The following is a 26017-nucleotide window of genomic DNA, read 5'->3' on the forward strand; positions in this document are numbered from 1 at the left end:
GTCTGCTGACCTTGCTGTCTCTCAGTCCGGGGCACACACCCGGACCAACTTCAGGCTTTCTTAACTGTTTCTCTTTCTGTCACCACTCTTACTGTCCTCCTTTACCACTTCACTTCCTTCTACTTTCACTTCACTGTTTACTCAAGCTCTCCCTGAGCTAAACTCCTTTCCGTCCCTAGCTGGACTGCCTGGTTCTTCCCGCCTCCAGAGCTGTGAACTCCTCGGTGGGCGGAGCCAACCGCCTGGCCCACCCCCTGGTGTGAACACCAGCTCCTGGAGGAAGGCAACAAGGATTTCTGGTTAGCTGATGTGCCTAACTGGGGGTGTATGGTGTGGTGGTGTAATGACCTGTGACCCCTGGCTTGCCCAGGGCGTCACATTTCCAGTTACCTTCCGGTCACTTCCGGCCCAATTCTGGCCTAATTCAATGCATCATACTTATATGGTGCAGACTTGTCATGGTGCAGACGAAAAATCTATGTGCAGACTTTTAGTTGCCCCAGTATATACACATACAAGTGCAATCAGCTGTGAAGGGGTGGGGTGCAACAAGAACCCCATGATCACTCAATCAAAGAAGCCAGATGCAGCATCACATAGGCAGAATAAACAAAGGTCATAAAAGGAGGGTGGGGGAAAAGGGGGGGGAGAGGTCACAGTGGGATGCTGGAGCATGCCAGGGAGATATTGAAGCAAAGAGAGAACAGGTCAGATATATTGGGAAAGTAGGATAGATGAATTAACATACCTGTGGGAAGATAGACATGGTGATTAGATGATGGCAGAGAAGTGATGGTAGATGATAGATTATCAAGTGCATCATAATAATATCTCATAATAATAGCTCATCACTAGTTACGAGTACCGAGCACCTGAGCATGTTAGTGCCCGCTCATCACTAGAGATGAGCGAACCGGTCCCGGTTCGGCTCGAGGTCGGTTCGCCGAACGGACCTCCCGTTCGAGTTCGGCTCGTCGAACGTTCGACGAACCGAACTCGAGCCAATAGGAAACAATGGCAGGCAATCACAAACACAGTAAAACACCTAGAAAACACCCTCAAAGGTGTCCAAAAGGTGACAAACAACTCAAACACATTGGAAAGTGACAAGGACATATACTCATGCGAAAACAAAACAGCTGGACAAGGAAAAAGAGGAGGACACACAGATATAGGCATGGCACGCCATTCTAAAATCATGTAAAACACCGCAAGGTGACTCCAAGCATAGTCTCCCTTTTTTTCCAAAAATTGGGCCCCACACCCACCCACCCATTCAGTGGCAGCAGTTGGGCCCCAGTTGTACAATTCACAGCTAGATTTGCAGCAAGCACATTCAAAAATACGCCATTCTTATCCGTCCCCAGGATGACACCGGGGTAGGTAGCAAAGTCTTTCCTGATCCCAGCTCTGTTCATCTTGGCTTCTTTTAAAAACACAGCAAGCAAGGGTTACTCCAAGCGGAGTCTCCCTTTTTTTCCAAAAATTGTGCCCCACACACACCCACCCATTCAGTGGCAGCACTTGTGCCCTAGTTGTACACTTCACAGCTACATTTGCATCAAGCACATTCCAAAATACGCCATTCTTATCCGTCCCCAGGATGACACCGGGGTAGGTAGCAAAGTCTTTCCTGATCCCAGCTCTGTTCATCTTGGCTTCTTTTAAAAACAATGTAAGCAAGGGTTACTCCAAGCGGAGTCTCCCTTTTTTCCAAAAATTGGGCCCCACACAGACACCTTATCAGTGGCAGCACTTGTGCCCTAGTTGCAAACAGGATGTTTTGATTTGCATCAAGCACATTCAAAAATACGCCATTCTTATCCGTCCCCAGGATGACACCGGGGTAGGTAGCAAAGTCTTTCCTGATCCCAGCTCTGTTCATCTTGGCTTCTTTTAAAAACACAGCAAGCAAGGGTTACTCCAAGCGGAGTCTCCCTTTTTTTCCAAAAATTGGGCCCCACACACCCACCCATTCAGTGGCAGCACTTGTGCCCTAGTTGTACACTTCACAGCTACATTTGCATCAAGCACATTCCAAAATACGCCATTCTTATCCGTCCCCAGGATGACACCGGGGTAGGTAGCAAAGTCTTTCCTGATCCCAGCTCTGTTCATCTTGGCTTCTTTTAAAAACACAGCAAGCAAGGGTTACTCCAAGCGGAGTCTCCCTTTTTTTCCAAAAATTGTGCCCCACACACACCCACCCATTCAGTGGCAGCACTTGTGCCCTAGTTGTACACTTCACAGCTACATTTGCATCAAGCACATTCCAAAATACGCCATTCTTATCCGTCCCCAGGATGACACCGGGGTAGGTAGATAAAGTCTTTGCTGACCCATGACTTGTTCATCTTGGCTTCTTTTAAAAACAATGTAAGCAAGGGTTACTCCAAGCGGAGTATCCCTTTTTTCCAAAAATTGGGCCCCACAGACACCCCATCAGTGGCAGCACTTGTGCCCTAGTTGCAAACAGGATGTTTTGATTTGCATCAAGCACATTCCAAATCAACAAGCATTTACTCTCCCCAGGATGACACAGGGGTAGTAAATTCCTTCTGGATCCATGACTTGTTCATTTTGATGAACGTCAGTCTGTCCACATTGTCACTGGACAGATGCGTGCGCTTATCTGTCAGCACACACCCAGCAGCACTGAATACACGTTCAGAGACAACGCTGGCAGCTGGACACGACAAAATCTCCAAGGCGTAAGTTGCGAGCTCTGGCCATTTTTCTAGGTTTGAAGCCCAAAAGGAGCAAGTCTCCAGTTGCACAGTCATGACATCGATGTTCATTTGGAGATACTCCTGTATCATCCTCTCCAGCCGTTGACTATGTGTCAGACTTGTTGTCTCTGGTGGCCTTGCAAAAGAGGGTCTAAAAAAATTATGAAAAGATTCCATAAAATTGCTGTTACCGGCACCAGATACGGTCCTACTGGTACGGGTAGACTGTTGAAGATGACGAGACCGTCCCATGTTTGTCAAGTTACAACTGGGAGAATCACTCCCTGCACCTGCACGGTTGTTTGGTGGAAAAGCCGAGCTAAGATCGAGTAACAGCTTCTGCTGATACTCCTGCATACGTGCGTCCCTTTCTATGGCTGGAATTATGTCACAAAATTTGGACTTGTACCGGGGATCTAATAGTGTGGCAATCCAGTAGTCATCATCACTTCTAATTTTGACAATACGACTGTCATGTTGGAGGTAGTGCAACAAAAAGGCACTCATGTGTCTTGCGCAGCCATGCGGACCAAGTCCACGCTGTGTTTGTGGCATAGAGGTGCTACCCGTTCTTTCTTCCTCTGACATCTCCCCCCAACCTCTTTCAACTGAAATTTGACCAAGGTCTCCCTCATCCGCTGAGTCTTCCATGTCCATGGACAGTTCGTCCTCCATTTCTTCATGTTCTCCTGCACCTTGCTCAACATTTCGCCTGCTACTATGCGCCCTTGTCGATCCCTGTCCCCCATGGTCCCATGCCTGCTGCGTTGGTGATGATGAACGTCTGGACCTTGGTGATGTTGTTGTCCCTTGCGCATATGAATCCTCCTGTAGTTCCTCCCCTTCATGTTGTCCCACCCCCTGACTCCGAATAGTGTTTAGCGTGTGCTCCAGCATGTAAATGACTGGAATCGTCATGCTGATAATGGCATTGTCAGAGCTAAACATATTCGTCGCCATGTCGAAACTGTGCAGAAGGGTGCATAGGTCCTTGATCTGAGACCACTCCATCAGGGTGATCTGCCCCACCTCTGCATCTCGTTGGCCCAGGCTATACGTCATGACGTATTGCACCAGGGCTCTGCGGTGCTGCCACAGTCGCTGTAACATGTGGAGAGTTGAATTCCAGCGTGTCGCCACATCGCATTTCAGGCGATGAACCGGCAGGCCGAAAGACTTCTGGAGCGATGCAAGTCGCTCTGCTGCGGCGCTTGAACGGCGGAAGTGAGCTGACAGTTTTCGTGCCCTGTTCAGAAGGCCATCTAGGCCGGGATAGTGTGTTAAAAATTGCTGGACGACAAGGTTCAACACGTAAGCCATACAAGGTACGTGTGTCACCTTGCCCAGGCGAAGTGCCGCACCCAGGTTTGCAGCATTGTCGCACACGGCCTTACCAGGCTGCAGGTTGAGTGGAGACAACCATTTATTAAACTCGGACCGCAGAGCTGACCACAACTCCTCAGCTGTGTGACTCTTATTCCCAAGACATGTCAAGCTAAAGACCGCCTGATGCCGTTGCGCTCTGCTGCCAGCATAGTAATGAGGGGTGCGTGATTCCTTCTGCGCAGTGAGAACACTGGTGGCCTGACCAGGCAGGCTTGGGGCGGAGGTGGAGGACCCAGATGAGGTGGAGGATGCAGAAGCTGTGGCGGAACTTGGACAGACATAGGATTGACACACAAGTCGTGGGGACGGCAAGACTTGTGCAGCAGACCCTTCACCATCTATCACCATAGTTACCCAGTGCCCAGTCAGCGACATGTAACGTCCCTGTCCATGCTTACTGGTCCAAGTATCGGTGGTGAAATGCACCCGTTCACACACAGAGTTTCTCAAGGAAGCGGTGATGTTGTGTGCGACATGCTGGTGTAGCGCGGGCACACCTTTCTTAGAGAAGTAGTGGCGACTAGGCATCTGGTACTGGGGCACAGCGACAGACATAAGGTCTCTAAAATCCTGTGTGTCCACTAGGTGGAAAGGCAGCATTTCGGTAGCCAACAGCTTACAGAGGGATAGAGTCAACCTCTTAGCTTTGTCATGGGTCGGAGGAAGTGGCCTTTTATTTGACCACATCTGAGGGACAGAGATCTGGCTGCTGTGTGTAGACGGTGTTGAGTAGGGTGTCCCTGGAAAAATGCAGGTTTGTGAGGAAAGTGCAGGCGGAGACATGATGTTGCCTTGATCCAACGTTGGTGCTATCGATGTCTGAGAGAGCTGTACACACTCACTTGTTTCCCCTTCCAAACCAACTGACGACCTTACAAGCAAACTGCCTGTTGCGGTTACAGTGGTGGAAGTTTTGCGTGGAAAAACAGGTGTGACAGCTGTCCCCACAGTCCTAGAAGATGAAGAGCGCGCGGATGCACTGGAAGGGGCGGGCGGTGGATGGTTCGCTCCGCTAGGCCGCATTGCAGCACGGTGAGCTTCCCACCGGGACTTATGATATTTATTCATGTGACGATTCATGGAAGAAGTTGTCAAACTGCTGAGGTTTTGACCTCTACTAAGAGAATCATGACAAATGTTACATATCACATGATTTGGGCGATCTTTTTCGATGTCAAAAAAGGACCAGGCTAGGCAAGGCTTAGAGGCCATGCGACCTGTTGATCCACCCCGAATAATGCTCATAGGCAGAGTGGTGGCTGAGGATGCAGTTGTAGACGTGCTACCAGTGCTCCGACTCTGTCCAGGAAGGCGCAAGGTAACTTCGTCGTCGGTTGCATCCTCCTCCACCGCCTCTGTTGACCTCCTCGAGTGCCTGACTGGGGGTTGACAGTAGGTGGGATCTAGAACGTCATCATCAATTGTTGTGTTTGCACTCCCCTCCCCCTCAGACCGAGCCTCTTCTTGCCCTGACCGAATATTTAAGTTGTCATCCCAATCGGGTATCTGCGTCTCATCTTCATCAGTATGTTCCTCATTGTCTATAACCACAGGTGTTACAGTTTGTGACAAAGGGTCAACATTATGCTCAGAAACTTGGTCCTCACGGCCTGAATCAGAGTCACAAAGGTTCTGGGCATCACTGCAGACCATTTCCTGTTCTGTACTCACTGTAGCTTGGGAGCAGACCTCTGATTCCCAGGCTATAGTGTGACTGAACAGCTCTGCAGACTCAGCCATCTCAGTTCCACCATACTGTGCAGGGCTGATGGAGACTTCAGAGCTAGGAGAAATCAAGTGTGATTGGGATGACAACTCAGAGGACTGGTGTTTTTTGGATGCGGTACTTGAAGTGGCTGAGAGGGCACTTGTTGGACCACTTGAGATCCATTCAAGCATTTTCCTTTTTTGCCCATCATCTACCTTTCTTCCTGTTGTTCGTGTCCGTAAAAAAGGGAGCACATCGGATTGTCCACGGTAAGTAGTAGACATCTTACTTTTGCTGGTAGATGGTCTATCTTCAGCAGATGATAATGGAGCTTTGCCACCTTCCCCACGGACAAAACCTTTTTTGCCTTTTCCACCACGCCTCTTCCCCTTTCCACCAGCATCTGTCATTTTGCCACTCATGTTGATTGCGACAAGATTGTGGACTGAAAATGTGGTAGTAAAAATTGAGAGGTGGTGAAGATTGCAGTGGTGGTCTAGCTTTATTAACAGCAGAATAATAAAGAATAAATATCCCTGACAATGCAACTTAGTTATAATTAGTTGGAGTGTGCAACGCAGGCAGATGCGCTCTGCAAATGTCTTGGCACTAGTGGGACTATAGCAAAGTCCAATAGCCACGTATAGGATGCCACTAGGTACACTGAGTGTTTGCTAGTATAATGGCTTAGTTATAATTAGTTGGAGTGTGCAACGCAGGCAGATGCGCTCTGCAAATGTCTTGGCACTAGTGGGACTATAGCAAAGTCCAATAGCCACGTATAGGATGCCACTAGGTACACTGAGTGTTTGCTAGTATAATGGCTTAGTTATAATTAGTTGGAGTGTGCAACGCAGGCAGATGCGCTCTGCAAATGTCTTGGCACTAGTGGGACTATAGCAAAGTCCAATAGCCACGTATAGGATGCCACTAGGTACACTGAGTGTTTGCTAGTATAATGGCTTAGTTATAATTAGTTGGAGTGTGCAACGCAGGCAGATGCGCTCTGCAAATGTCTTGGCACTAGTGGGACTATAGCAAAGTCCAATAGCCACGTATAGGATGCCACTAGGTACACTGAGTGTTTGCTAGTATAATGGCTTAGTTATAATTAGTTGGAGTGTGCAACGCAGGCAGATGCGCTCTGCAAATGTCTTGGCACTAGTGGGACTATAGCAAAGTCCAATAGCCACGTATAGGATGCCACTAGGTACACTGAATGTTTGCTAGTATAATGGCTTAGTTATAATTAGTTGGAGTGTGCAACGCAGGCAGATGCGCTCTGCAAATGTCTTGGCACTAGTGGGACTATAGCAAAGTCCAATAGCCACGTATAGGATGCCACTAGGTACACTGAGTGTTTGCTAGTATAATGGCTTAGTTATAATTAGTTGGAGTGTGCAACGCAGGCAGACGTGCTGCAAATGTCTTGGCACTAGTGGGACTATAGCAAAGTCCAATAGCCACGTATAGGATGCCACTAGGTACACTGAGTGTTTGCTAGTATAATGGCTTAGTTATAATTAGTTGGAGTGTGCAACGCAGGCAGACGTGCTGCAAATGTCTTGGCACTAGTGGGACTATAGCAAAGTCCAATAGCCACGTATAGGATGCCACTAGGTACACTGAGTGTTTGCTAGTATAATGGCTTAGTTATAATTAGTTGGAGTGTGCAACGCAGGCAGACGTGCTGCAAATGTCTTGGCACTAGTGGGACTATAGCAAAGTCCAATAGCCACGTATAGGATGCCACTAGGTACACTGAGTGTTTGCTAGTATAATGGCTTAGTTATAATTAGTTGGAGTGTGCAACGCAGGCAGACGTGCTGCAAATGTCTTGGCACTAGTGGGACTATAGCAAAGTCCAATAGCCACGTATAGGATGCCACTAGGTACACTGAGTGTTTGCTAGTATAATGGCTTAGTTATAATTAGTTGGAGTGTGCAACGCAGGCAGACGTGCTGCAAATGTCTTGGCACTAGTGGGACTATAGCAAAGTCCAATAGCCACGTATAGGATGCCACTAGGTACACTGAGTGTTTGCTAGTATAATGGCTTCGTTATAATTAGTTGGAGTGTGCAACGCAGGCAGATGCGCTCTGCAAATGTCTTGGCACTAGTGGGACTATAGCAAAGTCCAATAGCCACGTTTAGGATGCCACTAGGTACACTGAGTGTTTGCTAGTATAATGGCTTAGTTATAATTAGTTGGAGTGTGCAACGCAGGCAGACGTGCTGCAAATGTCTTGGCACTAGTGGGACTATAGCAAAGTCCAATAGCCACGTATAGGATGCCACTAGGTACACTGAGTGTTTGCTAGTATAATGGCTTAGTTATAATTAGTTGGAGTGTGCAACGCAGGCAGATGCGTTCTGCAAATGTCTTTGCACTAGTGGGACTATAGCAAAGTCCAATAGCCACGTATAGGATGCCACTAGGTACACTGAGTGTTTGCTAGTATAATGGCTTAGTTAGAATGAGTTGGAGTGTGCAGAGGACAAGAGGGTACAGTGGCAGGATTGTGGGGCTCTGGGTAGAGGAATGGAAGCCTGCCTTTCTATTCCCTCCTAATGGTGAAATGCAGGGAGGAAATCCCTGACCTTGGCTACACAGACGCTGTTGCTGTTTTCAGGACCTGTCACCTATGGCTCTCTGACCCTGCCGGTTTGAGCCCTTAAAAGGACTGCTATAAAGTGCTCTCCCTAAGCTGTCTAACGCTGTGTATGCAGCGCATACAGCTGTATCGGCTATAGGACTCAGGACGGAGCTGCGACACTGATGTCTGACACCAAAGACGCAGAAGGCAGATAATGGCGTCCGTGAAGAAAATGTCCGGTTTTATAATGCAGGGACATGTGACATGCAGATCCTATCACACATGCCGTTGCTTCTCTGGCTCAAAGTCCACTTAGCTGTGTGTGTGTCTGGGATTGGCTGACATGCTGGCCCGCCCCACAAGACGCGCGCGCTTAGGGAAGGAAGACAAGGAAAAAAAAAAAAAAAATGGCGATCGCCATTATAGAAACAGCAGTGATCTGAAGGCGCTGTTCACGCACACTATACACTGAAATGTGATAATAGTGTGATTCACAGAGTGACTTACACTATTACAGCAGAAACCAAGCTATGATTTAGCTGTTTTTTGGCTGCTAGAACCGTTCTCGAACGTTTCTAGAACTATCGAGCTTTTGCAAAAAGCTCGAGTTCTAGTTCGATCTAGAACATGCCCCAAAATCACTCGAGCCGCGAACTGGAGAACCACGAACCACGAACCGCGCTCAACTCTACTCATCACTAGTTACCAGTACTGAGCACCCGAGCATGGTAGTGCCCGCTCATCACTAGTTACCAGTACTGAGCACCCGAGCATGGTAGTGCCCGCTCATCACTAGTTACAAGTACTGAGCACCTGAGCATGGTAGTGCCCGCTCATCACTAGTTACGAGTACTGAGCACCCGAGCATGGTAGTGCCCGCTCATCACTAGTTACCAGTACTGAGCATCCGAGCATGGTAGTGCCCGCTCATCACTAGTTACAAGTACTGAGCACCTGAACATGGTAGTGCCCACTCATCACTAGTTACCAGTACTGAGCACCTGAGCATGGTAGTGCCCGCTCATCACTAGTTACAAGTACTGAGCACCTGAGCATGGTAGTGCCCGCTCATCACTAGTTACAAGTACTGAGCACCTGAGCATGGTAGTGCCCGCTCATCACTAGTTACGAGTACTGAGCACCCGAGCATGGTAGTGCCCGCTCATCACTAGTTACAAGTACTGAGCACCTGAGCATGGTAGTGCCCGCTCATCACTAGTTATGAGTACAGAGCACCCGAGCATGGTAGTACCCGCTCATCACTAGTTACCAGTACTGAGCCCCCGAGCATGGTAGTGCTCGCTCATCACTAGTTACAAGTACTGAGCACCTGAGCATAGTAGTGCCCGCTCATCACTAGTTACGAGTACAGAGCACCCGAGCATGGTAGTGCCCGCTCATCACTAGTTACAAGTACTGAGCACCTGAGCATGGTAGTGCCCGCTCATCACTAGTTATGAGTACAGAGCACCCGAGCATGGTAGTACCCGCTCATCACTAGTTACCAGTACTGAGCCCCCGAGCATGGTAGTGCTCGCTCATCACTAGTTACAAGTACTGAGCACCTGAGCATAGTAGTGCCCGCTCATCACTAGTTACGAGTACAGAGCACCCGAGCATGGTAGTGCCCGCTCATCACTAGTTACGAGTACTGAGCACCCGAGCATGGTAGTGCCCGCTCATCACTAGTTACAAGTACTGAGCACCCGAGCATGGTAGTGGCCGCTCATCACTAGTTACCAGTACTGAGCACCTGAGCATGGTAGTGCCCGCTCATCACTAGTTACGAGTACTGAGCACCTGAGCATGGTAGTGCCTGCTCATCACTAGTTACAAGTACTGAGCACCTGAGCATGGTAGTGCCCGCTCATCACTAGTTACAAGTACTGAGCACCCGAGCATGGTAGTGCCCGCTCATCACTAGTTACAAGTACTGAGCACCTGAGCATGGTAGTGCCCGCTCATCACTAGTTACAAGTACTGAGCACCTGAGCATGGTAGTGCCCGCTCATTACTAGTTACAAGTACAGAGCACCCGAGCATGGTAGTGCCCGCTCATCACTAGTTATGAGTACAGAGCACCCGAGCATGGTAGTACCCGCTCATCACTGGTTACCAGTACTGAGCCCCCGAGCATGGTAGTGCTCGCTCATCACTAGTTACAAGTACTGAGCACCTGAGCATAGTAGTGCCCGCTCATCACTAGTTACGAGTACAGAGCACCCGAGCATGGTAGTGCCCGCTCATCACTAGTTATGAGTACTGAGCACCCGAGCATGGTAGTGCCCGCTCATTACTAGTTACGAGTACAGAGCACCCGAGCATGGTAGTGCCCGCTCATCACTAGTTACGAGTACTGAGCACCCGAGCATGGTAGTGCCCGCTCATCACTAGTTACGAGTACTGAGCACCTGAGCATGGTAGTGCCTGCTCATCACTAGTTACGAGTACTGAGCACCCGAGCATGGTAGTGCCCGCTCATCACTAGTTACAAGTACTGAGCACCCGAGCATGGTAGTGCCCGCTCATCACTAGTTACGAGTACTGAGCACCCGAGCATGGTAGTGCCTGCTCATCACTAGTTACGAGTACAGAGCACCCGAGCATGGTAGTGCCCGCTCATCACTAGTTACGAGTACTGAGCACCCGAGCATGGTAGTGCCCGCTCATCACTAGTTACGAGTACTGAGCACCTGAGCATGGTAGTGCCTGCTCATCACTAGTTACGAGTACTGAGCACCCGAGCATGGTAGTGCCCGCTCATCACTAGTTACAAGTACTGAGCACCCGAGCATGGTAGTGCCCGCTCATCACTAGTTATGAGTACTGAGCACCCGAGCATGGTAGTGCCCGCTCATCACTAGTTACCAGTACTGAGCACCTGAGCATGGTAGTGCCTGCTCATCACTAGTTACGAGTACTGAGCACCCGAGCATGGTAGTGCCCACTCATCACTGATTTCAACAAGATTTCTCAAAAAAGTTCTGAAAGAAAAAAAAATTGGGGTGTATTATTATTCTCTATTATCATGGGACTATGGTAGTGATATACTGTAACTTTAATAAAGGTCATTTGTAGATTTGATTTCCTTCTTTGGGACTGAGAGAAGTTTTGGAGTCTTTATGTTCCCAGCATTAGCGTCTGCCCATTATCGTCATACCCCTGCTAGTCACTGATTGTCCAAGTGCACTTCAGTTTATCACGGGTGTGGGGGTGTTAGAATGTTTTATATCATTTCTACCCAATTTAATGTCTTCATATGCTATCAATTATTTTTCTGCATAATAGACATTTTTGTTTTCTCCTTTTCCAGGCCAGCTATCCAAATGAAGACCAATGTTATGTCACGAATCAGTATTCCTCATGGATGTACGATTCATATGATCAACCTATCCCAGAATATCCTTATGCTCAGACGATGGTTTATCGCTTTTTCTCTGAGTCGGATAGCGTCCTACAAATAAAACCAATAAAAGGACCACTCTCCTGCAATAAGAATCATTCCATAGAGGTGGAATACAGAGTCACCGAGGCCGGAGTCGGGAGAGATGCCACGTCAGTGACGTTCTACCACATGGTAGGTGTGAAGGGAGGAAAGTCTGTCAACACAATGTGTTATATGACGTCCCGATGAGATGCTCTTGAAGACGTTTCAACTTTTAAGAGCAGATGAAGCCTTAAGGCCCCGTCACACGCTACGATATATCGCCGGGGTCACGGATTCCGTGACACACATCCGCATCGTTAGAGATGTCGTACCGTGTGACACCTCCGACCGACTGTTAACGAGCAATAATACTCACCTTATCGTTGCTCGTTGATACGTCGTTCATTTTCATAATGTCGTTCCTCCTTCTGTGCGCCGGTTGTTCATCGTTCCTGAGACAGCACACATTGCTCCGTGCGACACCCCGGGAACGACGAACTGCTGCTTACCTGCATCCCCCCAGCAATGAGGAAGGAAGGGGGTGGGCGGGATGTACTGTCCCGCTCATCTCCGCCCCTCCGCTTCTATTGGGCGGCCGCTGTGTGACGTCCCTGTGACGCCGAACGTCCCTCCCCCTTCAGGAAGTGGATGTTTGCCACCCACAGCGACGTCGTGAGGGAGGTAATTACATGTGACGGGGGTTAACAACATTGTGCGCCACGGGCAACAAATTGCCCGTGACGCACAAACGACGGGGGCGGGTGCGATCGCACGATATATTGAAAAGTGTGACGCCGTCTTTAGAAAGAGATTTCTGTGACCTGAGAGGTCAGAGGTTATGATCAGTGATGACAAGTAATGGCATATTGGTGGATTCAATAACTCCACTTGGAAGACATTGAATAGATTCATTGTGAACCGTCACATAAGACAAGGATTCTGGTGGCAAGAGACTGACTCCAAAATCTCCTCTAAGTTGGGTTATTTTTGGTGCTCTTTTGGATTCCACTAGATCCAGTTTAGTACTCGGGTCATTTGACCTTTGTTACAAGTTTGATGTGGATTCTGACATGGATTTTGCATGTTTTCCCAGCTCTTTACTCATCAGTTCCTGTGGCAAAGGGGCTCTGTCCTCAAACATACAGGACAAGTAGAGGGGTTGTCCACAACAAAGATATTGGTGACAAGATTTGAGCCAAATTATTTGTAGAACTCGGCAGAAAGCCTTCCAAACCTAAATTTTTGGCACCTCTTCTGATTAATAAGGTCCATGGTCCTTTTTGATTTGTATACTTCACAGAGGACAATGCACCTAGGATTTCACTGTGTTGAGCGCCTTCGCTGGCTGCTGGCAGTGTTTTCTCTGGCTGGAATCCCCGAGATCAGTGATTGTTTTGTCTTACTGCACTTTAATATGACAGGAGCTCTGGAATATTTTTAATAATATTTAATAAAAGACAAAATGTTTTACTGCCACCTGGACTTTGGATTTTAAGGCTGGATCCATTTCATTGTCTGCACACACACACATACATCAGATCTGATACAGGTCAGATGTGAAGCCATTACTTTCTAAATCCTTTAAAGGCATACTTGTTGTGCGCCCCCAATTATTTAGTAATGTCCCCTATCCTCTGCCATTTCCAGGTATAAATGTCTCCTATCATGGACCCCTTGCTGGTATATATGTCCCCCATTCTGGGCCTATTCTGGGTATATATGTCCCTTCTTGGTATATGCGTCCCCCATCCTGGTATATACTGCATGTCCCCCATCCTGGGCCCCTTCCTGGTATATATGTCCCCCATACTGGTATATACTGTGTGCCCCCCATCCTGCGACCCTTCCTGGTATATATTTCCCCCTTCCTGGTATATACTCCTGGGCCCCTTCCTGGTATATATGTCCCTCATCCTAGTATATATGTCTCCCATCCTGGTATTTACTGTTTGTCCTCTATTCTGGGCTCGTTCCAGTTAAACATGTCCATTCCTGGTATATATGTCCCTCCATCTTAGTATATATGCCCCCATCCTCATATATACTGTGTGCTCCCCATCCTGGGCCACATCCTGGTATATATGCCCCCATCGTGGTAAATACTGTTTGTCCCCCATCCTGGGCCCCTTCCTGATTTTATATATATATATATATATATATATATATATATATATATATATATATATATATATATATATATATATATATATATATATATATATATTCTTATTTTTGTCTTTTACCAGTTTTGTCTCTTTTCAGAACAAAAATTTACGTGATTTGTTAAAATTTTGTATGCAATTCTCAAAATGGGATGGAATTGGGACTGAAGGATGGGAATGGAAGGCATTGAGCAAAAAATGTAGCAACTTCTTTAAAACAGTCACAAATATTAAATTGACATAAAAAACCTGGTTTATATAAACCATACAAACAATAGCAAACAGAGAAGAAACACAGATGTGGAAAATAGACTTCAAAATGGACTTAGGATAAGAATTTGGTGCAAAACAAAAATACAGCGTTAAAAGAAGAAAGGCATGATAAAAAATAGGGGATGAATGCAAAAATGATTTAAAGCGCACCAATCAGCAGGATTTTTCCTATATAAGCTAAAGCCAGTGCTATACTGGCACTATCGGGCTGAGTCTATACATACCTTTAGTTGTCAGATAGGATGTAGAGGTTTTGAAACACAAGCAAGTAAAGTTTGTAAACTGAGCAGCTTTTTGATTGACAGCAGCTGCCGATCAGCTAATGGCTGGGGTGGGTATTTGTAGCGATTCCCGCCCCTCTGACTGTTTTATTTTTTTACATCTAATAATTTTTTTTTTATTTTTTTTTTTTTAGGTCAGATCAAAAGAAGGATTTAAGTTACATAGCACACAGACTGAGACGCTGAGCGACGGTGAGAATCCGCCCTGCAGAACTGATAATACAGTATCAGCCACTTCACACCTCTGCTGATACTTTATACAGGAGCGGATATGGGAATGTAACATTCAGATTCTGTCCTTACAGATTGGAAAGGATCCTACAGCATAGACCTGTATGTAAACTCTGATTATGCAACCAACGCTCAAATCCTGATTTGGGCACCGATGCTGTCGGAAATCATCTCAGACTCCCTGACTGTGGCCGTAGAAAGCTGCTTTAAAAATGAGGTTGGTGCAATAATACACAAAACATGGAAATATGTGCTATAGAGGTTGGAGAATGAGAGAATATTGATTAATGAGTGCAGCTCTGGAGCATAATACAGGATCTTACTCAGGATCAGTACAGGATAAGTAATGTAATGTATGTACACAGTGACTGCACCAGCAGAATAGTGAGTGCAGCTCTGGAGTATAATACAGGAGGTAACTCAGGATCAGCACAGGATCAGTAATGTAATGTGTGTACACACTGAATGCACCAGCAGAATAATGAGCGCAGCTCTGGAGTATAATACAGGATCTTACTCAGGATCAGTACAGGATAAGTAATGTAATGTATGTACACAGTGACTGCACCAGCAGAATAGTCAGTGCAGCTCTGGAGTATAATACAGGAGGTAACTCAGGATCAGTAATGTAATGTATGTACACAATGACTGCACCAGCAGAATAGTGAGTGCAGCTCTGGAGGATAATACAGGAGGTAACTCAGGATGAGAACAGGATAAGTAATGTATGTACACAGTGACTGCACCAGCAGAATAGTGAGTGCAGCTCTGGAGTATAATACAGGAGGTAACTCAGGATCAGTAATGTAATGTATGTACACAATGACTGCACCAGCAGAATAGTGAGTGCAGCTCTGGAGGATAATACAGGAGGTAACTCAGGATCAGAACAGGATAAGTAATGTATGTACACAGTGACTGCACCAGCAGAATAGTGAGTACAGCTCTGGGGTATAATACAAGATATAACTTAGGATCAATACTGAAAAAGTAATGTATATATGGCTGCTTTTTTGGCCAGAAAGGTGTATCTCAATAAATTAGTAATTCAATAAAAAAAGGGAAACACATATATTATATAGAGTCATTACACACAGAAGGATCTATTCCTATATATTATATAGAGTCATTACACACAGAGGGATCTATTCCTATATATTATATAGAGTCATTACACACAGAGGGATCTATTCCTATATATTATATAGTCATTACACACAGAGGGATCCATTCCAATATACAGTTAGGTCCAGAAATATTTGGACAGTGACACAAGTTTTGTTATTTTAGCTGTTTACAAAAACATGTTCAGAAATACAATTATATATATAATATGGGCTGAAAGTGCACACTCCCAAGCTGCAATATGAGAGTTTTCACATCCAAATCGGAGAAAGGGTTTAGGAATCATAGCTCTGTAATGCATAGCCTCCTCTTTTTCAAGGGACCAAAAGTAATTGGACAAGGGACTCTAAGGGCTGCAATTAACTCTGAAGGCATCTCCCTCGTTAACCTGTAATCAATGAAGTAGTTAAAAGGTCTGGGGTTGATTACAGGTGTGTGGTTTTGCATTTGGAAGTTGTTGCTGTGACCAGACAACATGCGGTCTAAGGAACTCTCAATTGAGGTGTAGCAGAACATCCTGAGGCTGAAAAAAAAGAAAAAATCCACCAGAGAGATAGCAGACATGCTTGGAGTAGCAAAATCAACAGTCGGGTACATTCTGAGAAAAAAGGAATTGACTGGTGAGCTTGGGAACTCAAAAAGGCCTGGGTGTCCACGGATGACAACAGTGGTGGATGATCGCCGCATACTTTCTTTGGTGAAGAAGAACCCGTTCACAACATCAACTGAAGTCCAGAACACTCTCAGTGAAGTAGGTGTATCTGTCTCTAAGTCAACAGTAAAGAGAAGACTCCATGAAAGTAAATACAAAGGGTTCACATCTAGATGCAAACCATTCATCAATTCCAAAAATAGACAGGCCAGAGTTACATTTGCTGAAAAACACCTCATGAAGCCAGCTCAGTTCTGGAAAAGTATTCTATGGACAGATGAGACAAAGATCAACCTGTACCAGAATGATGGGAAGAAAAAAGTTTGGAGAAGAAAGGGAACGGCACATGATCCAAGGCACACCACATCCTCTGTAAAACATGGTGGAGGCAACGTGATGGCATGGGCATGCATGGCTTTCAATGGCACTGGGTCACTTGTGTTTATTGATGACATAGCAGACAAGAGTAGCCGGATGAATTCTGAAGTGTACCGGGATATACTTTCAGCCCAGATTCAGCCAAATGCCGCAAAGTTGATCGGACGGCGCTTCATAGTACAGATGGACAATGACCCCAAGCATACAGTCAAAGCTACCCAGGAGTTCATGAGTGCAAAAAAGTGGAACATTCTGCAATGGCCAAGTCAATCACCAGATCTTAACCCAATTGAGCATGCATTTCACTTGCTCAAATCCAGACTTAAGACGGAAAGACCCACAAACAAGCAAGACCTGAAGGCTGCGGCTGTAAAGGCCTGGCAAAGCATTAAGAAGGAGGAAACCCAGCGTTTGGTGATGTCCATGGGTTCCAGACTTAAGGCAGTGATTGCCTCCAAAGGATTCGCAACAAAATATTGAAAATAAAAATAGTTTGTTTGGGTTTGGTTTATTTGTCCAATTACTTTTGACCTCCTAAAATGTGGAGTGTTTGTAAAGAAATGTGTACAATTCCTACAATTTCTATCAGATATTTTTGTTCAAACCTTCAAATTAAATGTTACAATCTGCACTTGAATTCTGTTGTAGAGGTTTCATTTCAAATCCAATGTGGTGGCATGCAGAGCCCAACTCGCGAAAATTGTGTCACTGTCCAAATATTTCTGGACCTAACTGTATATTATATAGAGTCATTACACACAGAGTGATCTATTCCTATATATAATATACAGTCATTACACCTAGAGGAATCTATTCCTATATATTATATAGAGTCATTACACACAGCAGGATCTATTCCTATATATTATATAGAGTCATTACACACAGAGGGATCGATTCCTATATTATATAGTCATTGCACATAGAGTGATTTCCCCGTCTGTCTCTTTCCCTGTCTGTCTCTTTCCACGTCTGTCTTTGTCTGTCTCTTTCCTTGTCTGTCTCTCTCTGTCTCTTTGTCTGTCTGCCTCTTTCTGTCTCTTTCCCCGTGTGCCTTTCTTTCTGTCTTTATCTGGCTTTTTTCCCTATCTGCCTCTGTGTGTCTCTGTTTGTCTCTGTCTTTTTCCCTGTGTTCCTCTTTCTCTGTCTCTTTCTGTCTGTCTCTCTGTCTCTCCACCGACATCTTATTACCTCACACATAAGCTTCTTATACTATGAATGTCCTTTGTTCCTATAGCAACGAATCACAGCTCCTATTAATAGCCTGTAGCTCGCAGCTCCATTCACTTTAATAGAGGCATGTTTTTTGGAAAGTAACTGTAAAGCGCGGGGTTAAATTTTCTTGTCAAAACATAGTCTATGACGTTCCCTGAATCACATGGGGTGTCTGTACAAAATTTTGCGATTGTACATGCAATGGTGCGGATTCCTTTAGCGGACATACACACACACATACACACATACACTCAACTTTATATATTAGATAGAGTAATTACACACAGAGGGATCTATTTCAAGTGTTTATTTTTGTTATTGGTGATGATTATGGCTTACAGCCAATAAAAATCCAAAAGTCATTATCTCAGAAAATTAGAATAATTACCACAAAACACCTGCAAAGGCTTCCTAAGCATTTAAAATAGTCCCTTAGTCTGGTTCAGTAGGCTACACAATTATGGGGAAGACTGCTGACTTGACAGATGTCTAGAAGGCAGTCATAGACACACTCCACAAGGAGGGTAAGCCACAAAGGGTCATTGGTAGAGATGAGCCACCCCCTTAGAGTTCAAGATCGGTTCGGTTTGCCGAACGGTGCCCCGTTCGACGAACCGTTCATCAAACCGTTCGTCGAACTCTCGAACCCCATTGAAAACAATGGGGGGCAATCACAAACACCTAAAAACACCTGGAAAACACCCTAAAAGGTGTCCACAAGGTGACAAACAATTCCCAAGACAACACAAACACATGGTAAAGTGACAAGGACAAATACTCCTGCAAAAACAAAAGAGCTGGACAAGGAAAAAGAGGACGAGACACAGATATAGGCATGGCATGCCCTTCTAAAATCATGTAAAACACCGCAAGGGGACTCCAAGCGGAGTCTCCCTTTTTTTTCAAAAATTGGGCCCCACACACACCCACCCCTTCAGTGGCAGCACTTGTGCCCCAGTTGTACACATCAAAGGTAGATTTGCATCAAGCACATTCAAAAATACGCCATTCTTATCCGTCCCCAGGATGACACCGGGGTAGGTAGCAAAGTCTTTCCTGATCCCAGCTCTGTTCATCTTGGATCATTTTTAAAAGCAATGCAAGGTTTACTCCAAGCGGAGTCTCCCTTTTTTCCAAAAAGTGTGCCCCACACACACCCACCCCTTCAGTGGCAGCACTTGTGCCCCAGTTGTACACTTCACAGGTAGATTTGCATCATGCACATTCCAAATCCACAAGCCTTTACTCTCCCCAGGATGACACAGGGGTAGTAAATTCCTTGTGGATCCATGACTTGTTCATTTTGATGAACGTTAGTCTGTCCACATTGTCACTGGACAGACGCGTGCGCTTATCTGTCAGCACACACCCAGCAGCACTGAAGACACGTTCAGAGACAACGCTGTCAGCTGGACACGACAAAATCTCCAAGGCGTAAGTGGCGAGCTCTGGCCATTTTTCAAGATTTGAAGCCCAAAATGAGCAAGGCTCCAGTTGCAAAGTCATGGCATCGATGTTCATTTGGAGATACTCCTGTATCATCCTCTCCAGCCGTTGACTATGGCTGGGGCCACACGGGGCACTACTGCGATGCTTGTGTAATGGGATCAACAATTCAGACTGCATCATTAATGTAGAAATGGATTTGAATACTGTTTCAGCAATTGCCCACAAGGGGGCAGTGTCAGACTGTGCAATCACAAACACAGAGCTGGGAAATCCCCTACTGCAGCTTGTGTGTGAAAACCAGGAAGAAAAAAAAGTGCGGGAAGGTTGTTCAGCTCCAGAGCTCAGCCAGAGGAGAGCTGCGTGTGGTCTCCCTGAACAGAGGGCTCTTTTGTCACCGGAGTCTTGGAGAAATCACCCTGTGGAAGTGGATTCTGCCATTCCCGGTCTGCAGGACTTTGTTTTCACCAAGGATCTAACCGGACTGCAGAGCATCGCAACCAGAGTGCAAGTGCAGGGGCTGTGACCTCCCTTCTTCTGCTCGGCGTGCCCCGGGACTAAAAGACTGACTAGAATCCGTTACCAGCGGGGGAAGATCAAAGGAAAAGACCGAGGAGCTGCATCCCTTCAGCGCTGCACCGGGACCCATCATCGTGAGACTCCAGGCCTGCGACGTGGGAGCGGCATCTTCTTCCGGGATAGACTGGTACGTGAGTGTAGGGAAAGTTAGGGAAAGTTGCCGCCATTTCTTTGTTGTTTTTTTCCTTCTCTTCTTGCTGCGTACCCGGAAGGAGTGAAGATCCGGGGACTCCACTATACACATGTGCGCAGATAGTTCGGTTGATTGTGTTATAAATATGTTTCCTAGTAAAGAAATGTTACTACCGGTAAAATCTGAGTGTGGGGATTTTGTTGGAATAGAGCATACACACACACCCGCGGCCCTACCACCGGTCGCTTCATGTGGCGTAGTCGGCAGGATGTGTGACCAACAAAATCATCCCCCGGTAGTAACTTATAACCGGACAGCTCCCCCGACGTCTATTGTCAATCAGGTGAGAAAGTTTAACGGACGGAACTATCCTGTAACTGAATGGACTGAACAACTTAAGATAGTGGGGGAAATGTATAACACTGATCCTAAGACCTTAGCAGAAATGGCCATGCTAACATTAGAGGGGGAAGCGTGGACGACAGTCAGGCTGGAGACGGTTAGGGGCCAGCGTACGTTGGATGACTTGGTGCGGGTGCTGGAGAACACCTATGGGCCAACCACATATGCGGGAACATTGCGCTATATGTTCTTCCGGCGTACTCAACTCGAGTCGGAGGACATTCCTCAATATGCCAATGCCCTTCAAGTGCTACTAGAACAAGTCGGTAGAAACGAAGAACAGATAGCTAGTACGGGTACCCGTGACCTGGTGTTGAGAGATCAGTTCGTGACCGGATTGAGAGACCCCTACCTTAACCGCTCATTGCAAGATCTACTCCGGATAAATCCGGCCTTTACGTTCGCTGAGGTCAAACAAGAAGCTATAGAATGTTCAAGGGGACCTGTCGTGGAGACACAGACATATACCGCGGCTTGCAGGTCCATATCTGGAATCGGGACTCCGAACAGCAACACGGAAGAACTGAAGCAGATGGTGGCAGAGTTGCAGAAACAGGTGTTACAGCTCACCCTAGACCAACAGACGGGCCGGCAAGCGAGACAACAACCCAGCCGGCCGATGGGAAGATGCTGGACATGCGGCGACCCCCGCCATAGAGCAACCCGCTGCCCCCAGAACTTTCAAGTTCATCCACGGTCCGATCTACCAGAACCAGCAAGTCATGTCTCACAACAGCGGCCGCCTTTAAACTAGATGCCCCTGCCAAAGAGGCTCACTCGGCAGGGGAGGCCAAAGAGAGGGGTGTAGGAAAACAGAGCCAGCCACGGAACAAACTTGCATCAAATAGCCCCACCCTGGAAGTATTACTGGAAGGGATCGCCGTACAAGGGTTAATGGATACTGGGTCTCAGGTATCCACCATCTCCGAGCAGTTCTACGAAGAATGTCTAAAGCCGCGGGTTGCCTACGACCCTGATACCGCCATCAAGATCAAAGCAGCCAATAATCTACCCATTCCGGTGACGGGAGTTGCCTGGATGAACACCGAAATCTGTGGCCAAGATCTCGGGAAGAGAGGGATAATCGTGGTCAGGGAAGGCTTTGGATCAGAAACGCCCATGATTATTGGGATGAACATCTTGAACGACCTGAATCTGGTGTTGTTTACCAAGAAGGGGCCCAAGTACTGGCAAGAAGTGACCGCACATAGGGCCACCCGCCGTGCCTTTCAGCAAGTGGTCCAGACCTGCAACCTCCAGCGAATGACAGAAGAACAACTGCCGCTGGCCACGGTCACCGTACCCCGCCATACTAGGATCACCTTACCGGCTGGGAAAGAGACAGTTATCTCACTACCCCTTAGCACCATGAGACAGCTTGAAGGCGTGGAGGTGCTGATTGAGCCGCGCTCCCCGAAGGAAGGGAAGCTGAATCCACTAGTCGCTCGAACTCTAGCAGTAGTGAGAAAGGGAAGAATTCCTGTCAGGCTGGGCAACACGGCTAACGTGAGCGTTGACCTAGAAGCCGGGACACAGCTTGCCCGAGTCTACGCTCTAACCGAAGAGGTGAACCCTATGAGCCCCCTCCAGTTTGTACCGTCTACAGAGGGAGATTGGACAGTGACGGTCTCTGCCATGGCCGCTGTCGCGGGTGACACCAACGCGGGGCGAGAACTACGAGAGAAGTGTCAGTTGGACGTATCCCAATACTCCAAACGGGAGGTGTCCCAGGTGGAAGAGCTACTTCAAGAGCATCAGGCGTCCTTTGCCCGGCATGACACCGACTTTGGGTGCACCACCAGTATCAAGCACGAAATCCCCACAGGTGACACTGCTCCTATCCGTGAAAGGTACCGCCAAATACCTCCCCAGCAATACCAAGAAGTGAAAAATCTCCTGAATTCCAAGCTACACGCTGGAGTGGTACGAGAAAGCCAGAGCCCCTGGGCTGCACCGGTGGTGTTAGTCAAGAAGAAGGACGGGTCCCTGAGATTCTGTGTGGACTACCGCCGTTTGAATGCTTGCACCATCCGGGACTCATACCCTTTGCCAAGGATCGAAGAATCCCTGACAGCCCTGAAGAAAGCCAAATACTTCTCTTCGTTGGATCTGGCCAGCGGATATTGGCAGGTACCTATGCACGAGAAAGATAGAGAGAAGACTGCTTTCATCTTACCCATGGGCCTGTACGAGTTCGACCGGATGCCCTTTGGTCTGAACAACGCGCCGGGGACTTTCCAGCGGCTGATGGAGCGCTGCTTGGGAGACTTCAACTTCGACTTCACCCTCATCTACCTGGACGACATTGTAGTCTATTCGGCCACATTTGAAGAACACCTGCAGCAGCTGGGACGTGTGTTCAGTAGGTTGAGAGAACATGGCCTGAAGTTGAAACCCAGCAAGTGCCGTCTTCTGCAGCCCGAGATCAATTACCTGGGCCACCGGATCTCAGCCGAAGGTGTCCAGCCATCTTCAGAGAAGATAGCCACCGTACGGGATTGGCCGCAGCCCACAAACGTCAAGGAGGTCAGGGCTTTCCTGGGGTTGGCCGGCTACTACCGCCGGTTCGTCAAAAACTTCGCCCGACTTGCTGCACCCTTGCATGACCTGCTTCGAGGGACCACCAACAGCCCCAGAGGACGACCCATCAGCTGGGGACCCAGCCAGGAAGAGTCCTTCCAAGCCCTAAAGGGTGCCTTAACGTCTCCCCCCATCCTGGCATATGCGGACTACAACCTGCCCTTCCAACTACACACCGATGCCAGCCTACAGGGTCTAGGGGCAGTACTTTCACAGGTCCAAGAAGGCAAGGAACGGGTCATAGCCTATGCCAGTCGGTCCCTACATGAGGGCGAGAAGAACCCCACCAATTATAGCTCGTTCCGGCTGGAGCTGTTGGCCCTAACGTGGGCTATGGCGGAGAAATTTGTAGGGTATCTCACGGGGACCGAAGTACTAGTCCTGACCGATAACAACCCGTTGGCCCACTTAGAAAATGCGAAGCTCGGAGTCATGGAGCAGCGTTGGATGGCTCGGCTCTCCAAGTTCAATTACAAGATCAAATATAGGGCTGGAGCTGAGAATCAAAATGCGGACAGCCTGTCTAGAGTGTCATACCCCTTACTCAACCGAGACCGGGATGAAGAATTAGAAGGGGACGAGACGCCTGACTTTGCAAAGCTCGCCCAACAGATGATGGATTACCGCCAGTTCGTTGTGGGTGAAGCTGGAACTCCAGTGGGGGTCACCTTGCCACCCCAGGAGTGGTGCAGGCTCCAGGATCAGAACCCTGAATGGGCTCTACTCAAACAATGGGTGAAGAGGCAGCAGAAGCCTCCCGCCGATATACGGGCACGACTGTCTACCGGGACCTTGACCCTGCTCAGTCAGTGGGATCGGCTGATTCTGAGAGAAGGAGTGCTATACCGGAAGGTTCTCTTGTCGCACATGCTGGAGGAATGCACACAAGTTGTGGTGCCTGATCAATTGGCCCGTGAGATGGTGGCCCAAGCCCACAAAAGGAATGGACACTTCGGAATAGACAAGACCTTTCGGTGGATTCAACAGTCCATCTATTGTCCGGGGCTCCGCAAGCTGGTTGAAGACGTCTGCCAGACCTGTCGCACCTGTGAACTACACAAGTCCCCTGAGCAGCGGGCACCTGTCCAGACAATTAAAACATCCAGGCCCCTTGAGCTGTTGATGGTGGACTATCTGCTGATTGGGACGGCGAGCAGTGGCTATCAGTACTGCCTAGTCATGGTGGATCACTTCACAAAATTCGCTGTCGCTGTTGCTACCAAAGACCAGACGGCTGAATCGGCTGCACAGGCCATCTGTCGACAGTTCATCCACGTCTACGGGTGCCCGGAGAGGTTGCACTCCGACCAGGGGGCTTGTTTCGAAGGCCGAGTCATCGAAGAGCTGCATCGGATGTATGGGATCCAGAAGTCGAGGACCACTCCTTACCACCCACAAGGGAACGGTACATGTGAATGCTTCAACCGGACCCTACTCCAGCTGATCTGCACCTTGGCCGATGATAAGAAAGACCAATGGCCCCAATTCCTTCCTGATCTAGTATGGGCCTACAACAACCAGGTCCACTCTGTGACTGGCTACACCCCACACACCCTTCTCTTTGGCCGCCCCGGAAAAGGGGTCCATGACCTGAACCTATTACGCCCTGGAGATGATGTCTGCCATAACTACCCCTCCTGGCTAAATGTTCACCGACAGAAGATGGAGACTGTACACCGGCTGGTGAGCCAACAAATCCGGGGCCAGATACATGCTGACCCACTCCCCGTGCAAGAGCAACCCTTGAAGTTGGGACAGCTAGTCCTGCTCCGTATCAAGAAGCCACAAGGGAAACTTCGAGCCAAGTGGGAGACTGAGGTCTACCGGGTAATCGAACGCCCCTACCCCAACGGGCATGTATACCGAGTGCGGGGTGAAGACAGTCGCAGCATCCGCACTGTGTACCGAAATATGTTGCGTCCCTGCCGATCCCAGCCTGACTCCCCTACCACAGTACCCGGAGGGGGTGACGCTACCAACACGACTGACGTCACGGACGTTTCCCAGCATAGTGATCACATTGACTCTGAGATCGGTGACCCACCTACACAACCCAGTTCTTCCCCCGGAGTGCTGACTGAAGTGGGGCGTAAAGACAGTGACAGGGAGGGGAACAACCGACCCTTGAGACGCACTGACCGCACCACTGCTGGGATCCCGCCCGGGCGGTCTTACAGGGACCAGTATGTATGGCCCACTTCTCAACCAACCCCTGTGACATCTGCAGTCATCGCTGCCTGGGAACCGACGGTAGTTGACAGGGACTGCCAACCTTTAAGTGGGGGGGTATGTAATGGGATCAACAATTCAGACTGCATCATTAATGTAGAAATGGATTTGAATACTGTTTCAGCAATTGCCCACAAGGGGGCAGTGTCAGACTGTGCAATCACAAACACAGAGCTGGAAATCCCCTACTGCAGCTTGTGTGTGAAAACCAGGAAGAAAAAAAAGTACGGGAAGGTTGTTCAGCTCCAGAGCTCAGCCAGAGGAGAGCTGCGTGTGGTCTCCCTGAACAGAGGGCTCTTTTGCCACCGGAGTCTTGGAGAAATCACCCTGTGGAAGTGGATTCTGCCATTCCCGGTCTGCAGGACTTTGTTTTCACCAAGGATCTAACCGGACTGCAGAGCATCGCAACCAGAGTGCAAGTGCAGGGGCTGTGACCTCCCTTCTTCTGCTCAGCGTGCCCCGGGACTAAAAGACTGACTAGAA

General features: G+C 47.9%; 1 protein-coding gene across 1 annotated transcript in view; it reads left to right on the plus strand.

The window, feature by feature from the left end:
• LOC142310728 (ovostatin-like) overlaps positions 1-26017 on the plus strand; it is a 175169-nt gene that overhangs the window by 58653 nt on the left and 90499 nt on the right. The window contains exons 13-15 of the mRNA XM_075348354.1: positions 11735-11998; positions 14699-14756; positions 14870-15012. Coding sequence (XP_075204469.1) covers positions 11735-11998; positions 14699-14756; positions 14870-15012 — 465 coding nt within the window. The remainder of the gene's footprint in view (positions 1-11734; positions 11999-14698; positions 14757-14869; positions 15013-26017) is intronic.

This window comes from Anomaloglossus baeobatrachus, chromosome 5 (assembly GCF_048569485.1).
Source record: "Anomaloglossus baeobatrachus isolate aAnoBae1 chromosome 5, aAnoBae1.hap1, whole genome shotgun sequence".
NCBI classification, from domain to species: Eukaryota; Metazoa; Chordata; class Amphibia; order Anura; family Aromobatidae; genus Anomaloglossus; species Anomaloglossus baeobatrachus.